The sequence below is a fragment of the Canis lupus genome, chromosome 27, assembly GCF_011100685.1.
Source record: "Canis lupus familiaris isolate Mischka breed German Shepherd chromosome 27, alternate assembly UU_Cfam_GSD_1.0, whole genome shotgun sequence".
Taxonomy (NCBI): domain Eukaryota; kingdom Metazoa; phylum Chordata; class Mammalia; order Carnivora; family Canidae; genus Canis; species Canis lupus.
Genome location: NC_049248.1, coordinates 32,959,945 through 32,976,251, shown reverse-complemented (window position 1 = coordinate 32,976,251; position 16,307 = coordinate 32,959,945). Strand labels below are relative to the sequence as shown.

Below are 16,307 nucleotides of genomic sequence, written 5' to 3'. Positions count from 1 at the left end.
ATTGAGCAGTGAAGTCAGGTAGCTCAGGATGTAGGACTGAAGGAATAATGTTCTTGAATGTGGTTTGAAAGGGTTGGATTATGCCTTTTTAAGGGGAAAATGTTTCCTTTCCCTAAACAAGGTACAATGACATATATTGGAAAGTTTGGCTTGAGAGATATTTTTGGATTTATACAGTTCTATACCATCTCTGGTTTAAGTGCTCTCATGATGCTTAGTGATTGGCATAGAGTTTGGCACTTAATGTACATTAAGGAGATGCTTGCTGGGTAAACAGCTCAGAATAACAGCTCAGATAGATCATAGGAATTCAGCCTTTCCAAACAACACAGTAAATCTTCATTAGGTAACACTTTCGAAGAATTTACTAACTGCTGACCCTTTTTATTTTCAATGAACTGTTTGAGAAAAAAGTGGCTTAGAGTTTATTTCATAGTTCTATGTAAAAGGATGCCAGTTGGAAACTTTTAAAGAATAAAGCTTAGTATCTTAATATTTATGATATTCCTCTTTTTTGTGCTATTCAGAAAGAGCTAACATGAACATGATTTGTAAATTAGTAGGAAATAGATATAAATGTAATGTAAGCTAGAAGAGGATGGAAATATCAGAATTATAAATTTGGTTTTGTCACCTGATTTTTTTTTTCCAGTGAATTTCAAGAAAGTATTGGATATTAGAGAATATTGCTAAAAACCCTCACTATACAAGGGACAAACTTCAGACGTCGTCACTGAGCTAATCTGAGTGTTGTGAAAAATAACAAGATTCTCTGTGACTAGAATATAAGGTGGATATTTGGCTGAAAAATACATTTAGCAATGTGAGTTTAGGAGACAAGTAAGGAAGTGGTTATTGAACACCTTAATGCTGTCATGGCCTAGTGGGATAATTGGCTGACTGCAGTGTCCAAAAAACCTTTATATGCTTCTCAGAGTGAAGTATCTTCCCTTAGTAGAACTCAAGAGCTGTAAAAACAATTGCATACAATTTGTTTCAAATATAACATCTTGTAATACAGCTCTCTTAGCTATGATAGTTTTTCTAGAATAGCTTGACTTATAATTAAAACCATAAATCATATAGCTCTTTTTTTGTAAGGCATTGGGAACCTTTTTACATTGTTTGGGAACTTAAGAACAGAGAGGAGAAGAAAAATAAACAGCATGTGGATGCAAGATATAATTCCTCACTCTTGCATAATTCCTTTTGGAAGAGGAGAAGTTTAGAGAGGCCTTTGGGAGGCAGAGATTGAAAATCAAAATATCGTGGAAAGCAATGTTAGATCTATCAAGTTCCCTTATGTAAAATATTTTAAAAGGATCAAATAATTGTTTTTTGCTCCTAGTCATTTTTAAAACTATCTCCTACCATGTTACCCATATTTTTCCTACATGAAAAATGTATGTATGTCTTAAATTCAAATTCAGTTTGGCACAGTGTTCAAAACAAGCAGTATGAGTTTGCCTATACAAATGAGATATTTTCTTTTAATTAATAGTTGATTATTTTCATAGTAAAACTCTGGTGTCGAGAGCAATAGTATATTCCATGTGTCACCAGCAGGTCTGTGTTGTTAAGTTTGCATTTCCCCTTCCTGTGGGTGCTTTTGTGGCAGGTACCATGCTCCTAGGAGGCTGACTGCCCCCAGGTAGCCCCTTTGCCATGTTACTCTGCAGTGCTTTAATACATTTAACAGAGGTGAGTGAGCAATAGAACTTCTAAAGTTATCCTCGAAAGTCTTTAAACATGAGGTAAAGATTAATTTATCTTAATGTTCTTTTTTATGATTTCTGCAGAATTAAGGTAACTAATCATTAGACATTTATTATAGCTAGTCTTACAATAAACATTGGAGCCAGATTGCCTAGATTATTTTATTTTTAAATTTTTAAGAAAGATTTACTTATTTTAGAGAGAGGGAGGGAGAGGGAGCAGGGGTGGGGAGGGGCAGAAGGAGGGAGAGAGAAGCTCAAGCAGACTCCCCACTGAGCATGGAGCCCCACAATGGGCTTAATCCCAGGACCCTGAGATCATGACCTAAACCGAAATTAAGAGCCAGATGCTTAACCAACTGAGCCACCCAGGTGCCCCAAGATTGCCTAGGTTTTAATCGTAGGTCCACTGCATACTAGTTCTATATCTAATTTATACTTAGTTTGTCTTTAAAATGGGGACTGTAATGATACCCACTTCATAGGGTCATTGTGAAGACAAATGGGTTAATGTTTCTTAAACCCTTTAAACAGTACTGGGCACATAGTAACTAGTGATTTGTATTAATCGCTTATTACTATTGCTACTGTTAAGTGATTACATGTCTAAGCTATTTTCAACTAGTTTTTTTTTTTTTTAATGTATTTGGAACCTAATCATCACCCTGTAGAACTACTAGAGGATAAATAATGTGTTCATCATGTTTTCAGTAGACCATGTCATCAGATAACCATTTTATTATCAAAGAAGTGGGGCAATTATGAGCCACAGAGTTCATGTCTTAAATGGCCATCAGTTAGAGGATGCTTGCCTTAGTTTTGTGGGTGAGAGCACTATGATTCCTTTAAAACAAGAATGGTGGCAAATATGGAGTCCAGTGCAGGCCCAGTTTGGTTTTATGTGAAGTACCACCAGGGGAAGGGCTGTCACCTAGGAATGCAGGATCTTTGATTCACAGAGCTTCAGTTCTTGGCACTGGGAAGAAGGCTTAATCTGTGGTAAAATAGCTGGGCTTGTCTCCTTTGGTGACAGCTGGCCCAGCCACACCACTTGAAAGCATTGCCCACAATTTTAGGGCCCATCCTGGTTTTCTGGAAGATAGGCAGGTGCTGATCTAGCTAGTTGGACCAGAAAATAGCTCATTTGTTAACTTCAGTTGAGAAAGTATAAAAAAAATCACCTGTGAGTGATCAGGATGCCACAGAAGATTCTTAAGAATTTTAGAATTCCTGAAAGCTTGGGATTTGTGCTCTAGTCAGCCTCCTTCCCTTTCTGTCAGCTTGGTGTGCCTCCAGAAGATAAATAGCTTTTGCCTTAAAGTATGGACCTTGGGTGCTTATTGTTCACTTTTACCCCCTGGGTTTTTAAAAACACTTAGACAGGTGGTTCTTAGCCCTGACTGCACATTAGCACCACCTGGGGAGCTTTTAATAAAATAGAATTTCCTGGGCCTGAAGCCCAGACCAATTAATCAAAATCTTGGATGGGTAGGGCCTGGACACTAATATGTTTTAAAAGTCTTCCTCCCCCCCTTCTAATGTGAAGTCAGGGTTTAGAGCCCTTGATTTAACTTAAAATAATGAGATCTCCCATATCAATATTTAAGTACTACTTTGGGGGATTGACTGCCCTAGTTTGTCAGCAGACTGTCTTATTAGTCATGTGGTTCCTGATTTCCTTGGATTTCCAGGACTCAAGGTGAGTCCCAAATACATACTGCCTTTACTAAGCCTATAGACTTCTTGCTCTTATAGTCTCACGATAAAATTTTCATCAGTAACACAGCAAAGCAATCTTTTATTTTTCTTAGTCTTCAGTCTGCACATCATCAGAACAACAGTTTTTTTCTCAAGAAAGAAATTGGTTAGTTTTACTTACTGACTTTGGGTGGATGATACAGCCAAGATCAATAAATTGTATTGAATTGATAGGTGAGGGAGTCAGGGAGGTAAGTTTTTTATGGCTAAGTGCCTTCTCCATTTTAGGTACCAACTGTATGGTTCCACTTAATTCTCTCAGCAGTCCTATGAAATAGATCTGTCACCTGTACATTAAAATATTAAATAACTTGATCAGGGTTTTGTGGCTAGTATGCCCAGAGCTGAATAGAACCCAGGTCTGTTCCTGTGTTCTTTCTATCATAAACCACAACTACTCCCCATCTTCTCTTATTTGGTCTTTGCAGAGCCTTGGAAATTTATTCATCAAAATACTTTTATCATTTTTTGGGAGGAAAAAATTTCCTTTACCCATTAGAGTTCCTCTGCCTGGCCTAACATGAGACATGAGATCACTTAACAAGAGACAAATAAAAGTTTAATGACATGTATTACCTCCTGTATAAATAGGAGAGACCCACATAAAACTCACTGAGCAACTCCACAAAGAGGCCAAAGCCATCACCCTAAATACTATATTCATCTAAAGACCAAAGAAGATGTTGGGGGCTAGGAGACAGTTATGACAGGTTGGGGAGAGAAAAGCACAGTAAACAAGGGCAAGGTTGTGATGCAGATTTAAGTCTTAACCTTCTCCTTTGATAAGAGTCTCCAGAACTCTTACAGAGGGAAATACCCCTACAAGAGGAAATTTCCCTTGTAAATGTAAATGAATTTTACAAAAGGGTAATTTCTATTTGGTTTTTAGAGCTTTCCCTGTGTTTGCAGTTTCTTAAAGATACTTAGCCTAAAATAATCCTTATGCCAAAGAGACCCTTTTGGGGTGGCAAATTGTGTACATCATGAAAGGTAATCAAAATATAGTAAAATAAGCTTTGTTTTACTTCTAGAAGAGGAAAATTAGGACATAAATGTATAAAACATGTTTTATTTTGCCTGCTTTCTGGAACCAGGCTTCAATATCCTTAAAGGTTGACAGTTGGGTGCCACCCACCTTACTGTTAGGGCATTGAATTGTGTATTTCAGACCTTAGACTCTTGGATTTTAAAGGACTAGAGAGCTAATCTATAGCTTGCATTAGGAACATAAACTAATATGTATGTATACAATTTTCTTTTTGTACTTACCTTTTCTACCCTTCTCCCTTTTCTTTCAGTTTTTAGAAATACTGTGTCCTAGGATTAGTGAGTAGTAAAATGCACAGTATTATGTGAGCACCTTTTGGTGCCTGAAAACAGTTTCTATATTCATTTCAAGTACTGCTTTGAAGTTCCCTGTGTAGCTCTTTAATTTTAATTCATCAGTAAGGGGGTTTGGAGAACAGAAAGAAAGATCATGAAAGATGTAGAGAAACAACACACGAAGGCTTCCATTTTTAGAATTTTTAAAATCTATTTCCTAATCCAGTATATTTGGCATTTGCCTCTTATTGCCTTTTTTTTTTTTTTTTTTTTTACACAATTGGCAGTAATGGGCAATACAATTGTGTATAACTTTTTCTTCAAGAGAGAACACAAGTGAACAAAAATGTTATTCATTTACAGCAATAAAACATACATTAAAGTAACACATTTGGTTATACAAGTTAACATCTTAAGAGGAAGCTGCCACAAGTATGCATTTATGTGAGCCAATCTCTCATCTGAAGACATCCTAAGAATCTTCAGATGAGACATCTTCAGAAAAGGTCTGATTATATCTGGAATAACAGTTTAATTGGAAGAAATTACCTCGCAACGAAGTTTGCAGAGCTAAATGATCCAGAAGAATTGCTACATGAACCAGTGTTATACAAATGTGAAGTACGTTTATTTTCTGTCTAGCTAATACAAAAAGTTTAGATGTATAGCTCCTTTTGTATCATTTCTAAAAATATATACTAAGTACCTACTGTGTGCAAGATATTTTTTTAGGTGCTTTGTCAAATACAAAGTTAAATACAAAATCAGGTGAGATACATATATAATTCATTATAATACAAGGTATAGTGACATAAATGGAGTTTAAAACACTGTGTTCTATAGGTTAGCAGAGGAAGGAATGATTAAGTATTGATATAATTATCACAGCCCATGGATTAAGAAAACACTTTTAATAAGATCTTGTTTAATACTATAAACCAAAATGACTCATTTAGTCATAAGAACTTTGTTTATTAAAAATCTTAATTTTTCTGTTTCCATGTGTGGCTTTATGTGCTGTTTGGAGTGAGCGATACTTTTTAAATTTTGTTTTGCTTCACTTCAAGTTTTTATTTGAAACCCATTTAGTAAACATATAGTGTAATATTAGTTTCAGGAGTAGAATTTAGTGGTTGATTACTTACATACAACACCCAGTGCTCATTACAACAAGTGCTCTCCTAAATACCAATCACCCATTTAGCCTGTCCACACCCCCCTACCAGCAACCCTCCATTTGTTCTCTATAGTTAAGAGGCTGTTTTATGGTTTGCCTCTCTTTTTTTTGACACCTATGTTCATCTGTATCGTTTTGCAAATTCCATATGTGAATAAAATCATATGGTATTTGTCTTTCTCTGATTTTGCTTAGGATAATATACTCTAGTTCCATCTGTGTCATTGCAAATGACAAGATTTCATTCTTTATCACTGGGTAATATTCCATTGTATATGTTTTCCACAGCTTCTTTATCCATTCATCAGTCAGTGGGGCATTTGGGGTCTTCCCATAATTTGGTAATTGTTGATAATGCTGCTGTAAACATCAGGGTGCATGTGTTTCTTCAAATCAGTATTTCTTATCCTTTGGGTAAATACCGAGTAGTGCAATTGCTAGGTCATAGGGTAGTAATATTTTTAACATTTTGAGGAAGCTCCATACTGTTTTCCAGAATGGCTCTACCAGTTTGCATTCCCACTAAAGTGTTATCAAGGGTTCCCCTTTCTCTGCATCCTCCCCAACATCTGTTGTTTCCTGTGTTAATTTTAGCCTTTCTGGCTAGTGTAAAGTGGTATCTCATTGTAATTTTGATTTGTAGTTCCCTGATGAGTGATGTTGAGCATCTTTTCATATGTTTATTAGCTGTCAGTATATCTTCTACGGAAAAATGTCTGTTTATGTCTTCTACCCATTTTTTGACTTTGATAAGTTCTTTATAGATACTGGAAACTAAACCTCCATCAGATATGTCATTTGCAAATAGTTTAGAGTGAGAAGTAGTCTATGGAAAAATGTCTGCTTATGTCTTCTACCCATTTTTTGAGTTTGATAAGTTCTTTATAGATACTAGATACTAAACCTCCATCAGATATGTCATTTGCAAATAGTTTAGAGTGAGAGGTAGTCTTAACACCCATGTGACAATTTTTTTTCCTGCTATTTTTGGAATTAAAATGAATTTGTTTGAAAAGTAGTGGACTTATTTCACAAGTTGTATATCTGGAGGCTTCAAGGCTGCTCACTCTACTTTGGGTTTAATATAGCTTAAAACTTGGAATAGCTTTAAAAAGTATATCAAGTCAATTGATTTATTGTGAGTATCAGTGAGTATGTTTGTTAATTAATCAGAGTTGGCTTTCTGAGCTCTACCATCATAAGTCTGCCATGGAACATAAACTCAGAGAATTTGGATCAACAGAAAAACATACAGGTCTCCTAGATCCATAGAAGTTTCCATTTAAAAGTGACCTTGAAGTTGAGCTAATCTAGCCCCTCAATTCAAAAAGATCGAGGCCTAACATCAAAGGAATGTTAGGACATAGATCTAGTGGTCAGGATAATTTTGCAGAGATCTTTGATATTGATGTACTCATACTAGTATTTTTATTTCTTTGATGGTTTTAAAATGATATGCCTTTTTACTATATTTCTGTCATTTTTAAAAGATTTAATATATTTCTGAGAATACACAGAGAGGAGAGAGAGAAGCAAAGACACAGGCAGAGGGGCAAGCAGGCGCCATGCAAGGAGCCTGACGCGAGACTCGATCCCGGGTCTCCAGGATCAGGCCCCCGGCCGAAGGCGGCGCCAAACCCCTGAGCCACCTGGGCTGCCCTGTTTCTGTCATTTTAACAATGATTGTTTGCTTCTATCTTTTTTCTGCTCTGGCTTTTCCTTAGTTAATGAGGGTGAATGTGATGCTTGATGGCAAAATGAAATCATTACTGACCATTCATGGAGCAAAAAAAAAAAAAAAATAATAAGGAGTTTGGGGTATTTATTTTAATGAAAAAAAATCTTTTTAAACAGATAATCAGAGTTTTGTCTGAGACCCATTTTCTATTGTAAAACAGAATTATATGTATTAGTATTAGAAAGGGGTGGTGATTATGGTGTTTTGCATGATGTGTGTGGTTCAGAATGTACATACATAATTATTGTGACTTTTGCCCTTTTTAAATGTAATTGGTATGAGAGAGAAGAATCTGATTTTTTCTCATTTTCCAGTTTCTCACTACAGTATAAAAGTATCCTTTTTTGCGACGCCTGGGTGGCTCAGCTGTTGAGCGTCTGCCTTCAGCTCAGGGTGTGATCCCAGAGTCCCAGGATCGAGTCCCACATGGGGCTTCCTGCATGGAGCCTGCTTCTCCCTCTACCTAAGTCTCTGCGTCTCTCTCTCTCTGTCTCTCTCATGAATAAATAAAACCTTTAAAAAAAATCCTTTTTTTTCTGGTCACACACACACACACACACACAAAGAGAAAATCACTCTAATTTAATATTAGATACTATTCCCCATGTGGTGAACACAAACTTTTTATTTGTACTCAGTGTTAATTCCAAATTTTAAAATAATACATGGATTTTTTTTATTGCAGGTACATGTTGGGACTTGCAGCAATTCCAGCAGTTATACAGTTTTTTGGCTTTCTCTTTTTACCTGAGAGTCCTCGGTGGCTGATTCAGAAAGGACAGACTCAGAAGGCTCGTAGAATTTTATCTCAGATGCGTGGTAACCAGACCATTGATGAGGAATATGATAGCATCAAAAACAACATTGAAGAAGAAGAAAAAGAGGTTGGCTCAGGTATGTGGATTTTGTACTTATATGAATTTTAAAACTACATAATGGTTTTATTTAGAAACTATATTCTTTTGCTATTATTTAGCAACTCTAAATGATGTAACATTTTCATGTGTATAACCAAATCAAAATAAATATATTTTAATTTAGTTTTTGAAGTAATATAAGAATGCTATAAAAGAAAGAAAACCCATCCCCATAATACCACTATCCTTACATAATTACTATTTTTAGTTTTGTATAGTCTCTTTTATTCTTTCAAAATTGGATATATGTGACATGGTTGTCATCATTTTTTGTGTAGGGGGTAATTTTTGAGTATAGACGTATTTTACAAATAAATACATATAAAGATATACATATGCATTTTGACCTTCTGTATTACCAGAGAGCCTCATAGTGTGAACTGTTGTCAAAATAAATCACTTTAGTAAAACTAAATACCGTGTTTACACGTATTACATTAATTTTCATATAAGTTTTATAAAGAATAAGAATGCCTCTTGATCCTAGTTTTGGAATCATTTTGTATTTCCCTCTTTTCATTACAATGTTTAACTGATTGTCTAATCGCAATTTCACCATGTTGGAAAACCAAAAGAAGTTTCTTCTAGTCCATTTATATTGATGAATTTCTTTTCAGAGAAGAAATCAGGTAGGGTTTTGAAAAATCTCAAACAGGATCTCTAATCTTGAGAGATTTGAATAAGTGATTTATAGGATGCATATGTTGTGAGGTAGACATTTTGTAATACATTTCTCAACAATAACCATTACACTGGTAGATTCACAGTTCCTAAAATCGTCTCATTTTCTCCCAGCCGTCCTTTTGCCCCTGTATTAATATTAATTGGTAACCCAAGTGGAAATGCTGACTTGTGTTAGTCAAATTATTTTTCATACTTGAGAAAATGAAAACACCCATACTCATGTATTGATATATGTCACACAAGTCTTGGTGTGTTCACTCACCTGCTCTTGCTATAATTTTTGGTAGAGCTGAAGGTTGTGCTTTCCTGAAACAATAGAATAAACACTGTGCAGAAGCTGGTCACCATGTTGGCCACACCTGACTTACAATTTATATGCAGTGCAGTAGTGCGGTGTTGTTATTTTCTTGCTCAGGTCAAAGCTCCAGTGAACTGTGAGCCAAATCTAGGTCAAGGTCATTTTTAACAAACAAGTTTGTGAGCATATACTATGTGCCTGGCACTGTAAGCATTTCCAGAATAAGCTATTAGTGCAAGTTTTAAAGAGAATTTTGCTTTAACAAAATAATTCACTTTTACTGAGTTGAACATTTTTGTTAATTTAAAAATACTATTTTAAATGTTCATTTAAATTACAAATAAATTCATTTATGTTCCTGTCTGAATTTCTCTCAGCTGTGGCCCACATGAAATCAGATCTTGTTTTTTTGTAGTAATCAGAGTGCTTGAAGCCCATGTACTGACAATGTATGAGTAGAAAAACTTTTCAAGTTATTAGGTTATATTAAATACTGTTCAGAACATAAATTTTTATCATCTAAAGGATAACAACTTAATTTAAAAAGCCTTCCTATTTAGGGGTAGGGATGCACTGATTTTACTACAAAGCATTGACCATGTAGCTTCATTTTGACTGCTAAAAACTTTGTCCAGCTGGTATAGCCATGCAGCTGTCGAGTGCACACTCTTTGAGTTTCATGGTTATTTGGAACGTATAACCAGATTTTTTGCTTAAGAAACTTAAGGTACTTAAGATTGTAATTATCTGTATCTCCTTTAGTTTTTACGAGAAATCTTTTGGAGCTAAATAGGGCACTTTTCTTTGGTAAAGATAAAATACTGAGCTGTTTACTTATTTCCCAGTATTGCTCTATATACACATTTGGTTATTCATTGAATCCTAATAGCATTTGTCCTGTGCTTGGGTAAATATCTTAAACCTTGCAAGTACTAAGATTTATAATTTCCCCATTTTAGATTAGTATTATTTGAGTACTATCATCTTGCTTAATTTTAAAATTAATCTCATGTTCTTTTTTAAAAGTATGGAATTAATAGCATTGTGGCATAAATTCACAAGGCAGATTTGCCAGTGTTAAATATCAAGTAATTTTGGGGCCCTATTTTTATGATTGAGAAGTTTGACCAGGATAAAACCTATTCTGCATAAGTGTGAATTTTATTTTAGCATTGTCAGGTCCAGGAGCAAGACTGTGTCCATTTAGTTGGAAAACAGAGACCAGTGCTAGGGCTTGTCATAACAAACCAGCAGGGTCCTGGCCCTCAGCCACTTCTGCATTAAAAAATGATAGGCTATGTGGACAAACATATATGAAAGAACAGCTAATTTCAAAGTAATAAAAATGCCCTGGCCCAGAGAAGACAAGTCAGCCATTATGTTGCAGGGTTAGAGGTTAGCCTGGGTTCTTCTGCTCATGGATCCTGACAAGGTAAATCTGGAGCTCCTACTTCCTGGGGACTCTGGGCAGTAGAGTGCAGCTGCCTGGAGGGGGGAACTTTGGCCTAGCCACTGCAAAATACTCCAGATCTTTCAGGGGATTGGAAAGAAGTTGTGTGTGACCCCTGTTTCTTCTGGAGAGAAATATTTTATTGTCAGACATGGTGGCTTAATTACCTGCTACCTGCCTGTAGGAGCTTAATAAGTAGATCTGATTCCACCTCAGTTCCCATGTCCTTCTCGGGGAGTTTGCAGTGGATTTGTAACTTATGACTGTTATGGTACTTGATTATGTGACCCTTCTCTCTTCGTAGGATTTTTTTATCTTAGTCACTAGAGTTTAAATTTGATTTCTTTGAGGAAAGTAGGCATAGCAACCAAATTAGGTGTTAATTAAATTATTTTTTGGAAGTGTGAAATAACCAGTGCAGGTGGGATTTACTTCTGGGTCAGACACACTTTGTGACTTTCTGTGGTGAATATGCTGGTTGTTCTGGTTGTGTCAGCAGCATAGGTGTGGCTCAGAGGCCACACTGTGGAATAGGATTGTATTGTATTGGTATTCCATGTCTTCTGCACATGGCAAAAAGGTCAACCTCCTTAACATGTGATTTCGGTGGGAAAAAGAAAAAAAAAGGGGTAACTGATGGGAAAGAAGCAAACAGTTGGTTTTCCCATTGTATTCAACACTGTTTACACATCCTGCAGGACTAATAAAGTGAGACTGGAAGTAAGGACAGCTTGATTTGGAAAGCTCCCTGGAGTGGGAGACAGGGAAATAAAAGACCAGTCCTGGCTCCACCCTTAGTTTGTAATCCCAAAAAGATTTTCTGGGAGGTTCTGAATTTCAGATTCTTTTTAGGTTTGTAAGAAAGGAGAGCCAGAGTATCATAGCTCCAAAGTCTGATTTTTTTTTAGAGTTTTAAAAATCTGTGGGAAATGCTTCTTTTTAAATTTTCAAATACAATGCAGCAGCCTTTCATTCCAGAATACTGAGTGACACTCAATGGAGATGTGGCGGTAAATAAGATGAGGTTCTGGTCCATTCTGTTGGGAAGAAGCACAGGGATGATAAAGGGTAAATAATTACTGGAGAGCTACAAATGGTAGTAATGGTTTTAAAGGCAATAAACAGGATAACAACATTGATAGAGGGACTGAAGGGGAATAGTTAGGAAAGGCTTCTCTGAAGAGGTGAATGTAAAGGCTGTGAAAGAATCAGACTAGAGAACCGAAAGGAAGAGTGTTCCAAGCAGAGGAAACCACAAGTACAAAATTATGTGTATCATTATTTGGACCAGATTAATTTTCTTGGAAGTTTTGATAATGTTTTGTAGTGTCCTTGTGCCAGATTTTTAAGGCATCGGGGTAAGGACTAATTATTCATCTTTATTTATGCCAGGTTGACAATCCTAAGCTTTGAATTAGTAGGGACACAATTACCACTTTTAGAATTAAAAACAAATTTGAGTACTAAATAATACGCATATAATTTCTATCATTTTGTTGCTTACTTCTTGCAGATTATTGCCTTAGTTTATTTCATGCTGCATAGATGAGCACTAGCGTCTGACCTTTATTTACAACAGAGGTAGAAACCGGAGAGAGACCTAGGTAATTACTTAAGGCAATTAAGTTTGAGAAACTTAAAGTTTGAGAATCAAACTTTTCTACTTGGCTTCAGAGGTAACTGTAGAGAGGCTGGCTTGTTGGGATATGTGTTCCATAGCAAAAGGCAACTGCAGTAAGCCCAACATTTATTTGAATTTTTATGCTTTATCCTAGAAATTAATAAAAGTTAGTGTTCTGTTTCACAGTATACCTCTTTACCTTTTTTTTTTCCTAAATATCTAGAGTGTTTATTCATTAGCTTTTTGTGTTCCATCAGTCTCTCCTGTACATTCCCCGGGAGATGCACTCCTCAGCTTGACAGACATGAACTTTTAAAGCATTTGGAGTCCTCCTCTCAGGCAAATCTATGAGGCAGGGTAGAAAGAGTTGGAGCTGCCTATGTTCTTAGAAGCAGATGGTCCTCTCTTAATTTACCAGGCATGTAGAAGAACAGGGAGTCTTTGTCAGGAGCTTTAGTTTATAACAGTAATTGTCTCATAACAAGAAAATTAAAATTGGTCAACAGAAGAGACAATTCCTCTACAGACAGTCTTAGGAAAGAATCTAGAAATATGTGTATTCATATGCTTAGTGCCACCTCCTTTGAAAGCACTCTCTGATGACTTCTTCAGTTTTCTTTTTTTAATTGATACATAGTTGACATACGTTATATGAGTTTCAGTGTGTGACATAATGATTCAGTGTATGTATATATTGTGAAACGATCACCACAGTAAATCTCCTTAACGTGCATCATCACACATAGTTAAATTTTGTTTCCTTGATGTCTTCAATTTCTTATCCTGCACTGGAGAACAAGAAATAGATTCTTGGGTGAGGTGGAAGGAAAGCAAAGACTACTGCCTGCCCACAGGCCCAAGCAGAGAAGCCCTATAGGCAGGGCTTAAGGAAAGTCTCCTATGTTCTGCATCACATCGTTGCTGTCACTCCCTTCTCTGCTCTGCCCTGAGATGTTAAAGCAGGATCATTGGAAGGAAAGTGTAAACAAGGAAGACTTTCTCTCCCTAGAGAATCATGCAAATATTGTTGTAGAATCGATATAAAAAACTAGGGGAAAAAGAAGCAGTGTTTTGGGAGAATGAAGTTGTCAGGGCAGCTTCGGTGCAACAGCAGATGGAGTAAAAGGAGCAAAGCAAGGAGGGAAATTAAGTGTACGTCTCAGGGCAAGGGAGAGCATCTTCTTGCAAGGTTGTCTATTTATAAGCATGAGGTTGATTCAGGGAACTTAAAAATGTATATGGCCTTTTCTTTTTTAAAGGGAAATAGCATTTTCGTGCATCCTGTCCTTTAAAAATTGTATATAAATCTTTTTTTAGAATTAATATTACCTAGATCACTGACATCGTAGATGCTTTCATAATAGATTTATTGAACAGAAGAATATCAGTGAGAAGGTTAGCCTTGCCCTTCCATCACTCAAATTTTAATCTGGGTATGTGAGAAGTAGCAACCCAGAGGCATTATCCGATGCTTCAGACAAATTAGACTTAGGCCTATGGTTGCTGGCCCCATTACAGGGAGAGTGTTGAGGTTACCTATGTACAGTGTCTAATCTTGCAAAAATATCCATGCCAACAAGATTTGCATCATTTAATTTTATCAACTGATCAACTCAATAACTGGGCATATGTGGCTCTCTGCATTTTGGCTTTGTCAGGGAGTTCAGTCTCTCCAGCCTGAAAAGGCAGAACGTTGTGGGGAGAGGAATTTATTCAAGACCCTCCTGTGAGTTCAGTTTAAAACCTATTTTACATCCAGCTCTTGTGGGGGGTCATATCTATCATGTTCAGGAAGGGACAGCTGCTGTGTGCTCTCTCTCTCTCTCTCTCTGTCTCTCTCTCTGTCTCTTTCTCTCTCTCTCTCTGCCTGCAGTGATCTTGTGGTTAGGTCAGTAAGTCTTATCTCTTCATAAGTCATTTCTTTTCTTGATATCGCCTGTGGCCATTTCAACAAATCATATTCTGCAGAAAGGTCAGAGAAGATAGATAGATATTTATCATATTTTGATAGAAATCCTTCCAAAAGTTTCTTTAGAAATCCGATTCCAGCATAATAACATTGCAGGAGAATGCTCATTGCAGTTGACATCTGCTGCACTTAGAGGAAAGTAGTCATTTTCCCCAGCATTTCTGGTAGTTTTGCTTATATTTTCTTCATATGGTAGTATACAGTGTTGTCTGACCCAAAGTAATGCAAGTATGTTATTTACTGGGTGAACTTGAAATAGATATTGACAAATTGTTTCTCAGCAGGATGACACTCCCCCCCCCCCAGAGTTTTATAAATATAGGCAAAGAAAAATTTTTGTATCTAATATTCTCAAGATGGTTGTAAAATTGCCAAAATTGTCCAAGTGAGGCTATTATACATATCTCCTATGGTAAACAGATTAAAACAAAAGGTCAAGTAAAAAGCTGCTTTAATTCTCTATTCTTGTGTTAACAAGCTATAAGCTGGACTATAAAAACAATGTATAATTCTATTCAGCTTCTAGTAAAGCATTTTTTTAAGTATGACGACTTATTTAAAAGAAACTCTATTTAATTCAGTATGGTTTTAAATAAAGGTTGCCTTCGATTTTCTAAACCCCAGAGGACTTTTAAAATCTTAAGCAGAATTGGAATAGTTCTTAGATTTTACATTAAAATGTCATTGACTCACCTTTTACATGGCATAAAGAATAGCGCAGAGATTTTTCCACTCAACCTACTCATGGGAGAAGGAAACCTTTTTCACATTACCTGTAGGCTTTCAAGCGGTTTTCCTTGATTTATATTGAAAATCCAGATTGTCTTATAAGTTGGTAGGTAATATTTGAAGGCTCATCTTTCTGCTTTCTTACTAAGATGAACTTAAATCCATATTTCATTAAAAGAAATCTATGCTGAAGGAGTTTTGACTGCCTCAGAGTTTTCTTTCTCCTCCAGCACATTGTGAGGTTTCTCCTGTTTTTTAATGCTCTGTATTTAATACGGTCCAACAAGAGTAAAACACGCAACTAGGTAGACATTTCACAAAGACTGTAGTTCCTTAGTAGCGCTTCAGGGCAATTCATTTCCACTAAACAGGGAATCCGTCATTCAGCATAGGTGGTAGTCTGGTTTGTAAATAAAACCATAATCTGGACATTTTTTTTCCCTTCAGATAAGACAGATTGCTGTGCCTTTTAACAGTTACCTTGTCTTTGAAGAAGGTTAGAGGAAGATCCTGAAGAAAACCCAGTTTTTCCATCTCAAAGTGGAGGGCATATGACCCACTCTTTGATGTTGAGATGTTTTAGTGGTAATGGGACAAGTCCATTGATGAGTTCTAGAATCAGAATATTAATAGCGATGTCATTTGCTATCTGAAGAACCTTGCCTGTTTACACATGTCAGGAAAGATCTTCTAGTATATTTCTCAAAAAACCAAAGGAAGGGGTGCCTGGGTGGTGCAGTGGGTTAAGCATCTGACTCTTGGTTTCAGCTCAGGCCCTGATCTCTGGATTGTAAGATTGAGCCCCTGAGTCAGGCTCCACGCTCAGCGGGAAATCTGCTTGAGAGTCTCTTTTTTTCCCCACTGTCCCTGCCTCTGCTCCAGCTCTCGCCTTCTCTCTCAAATAAATAAATCTTAAAACCCCAAAAGA

At 36.4% G+C, this 16,307-nt stretch overlaps 1 protein-coding gene across 1 annotated transcript in view; it reads left to right on the top strand.

The window, feature by feature from the left end:
* Nucleotides 1-16,307, top strand: part of SLC2A13 (solute carrier family 2 member 13) — a 355,929-nt gene that overhangs the window by 67,744 nt on the left and 271,878 nt on the right. Inside the window, exon 3 of the mRNA XM_038577277.1 lies at nt 8,397-8,605. Coding sequence (XP_038433205.1) covers nt 8,397-8,605 — 209 coding nt within the window. The remainder of the gene's footprint in view (nt 1-8,396; nt 8,606-16,307) is intronic.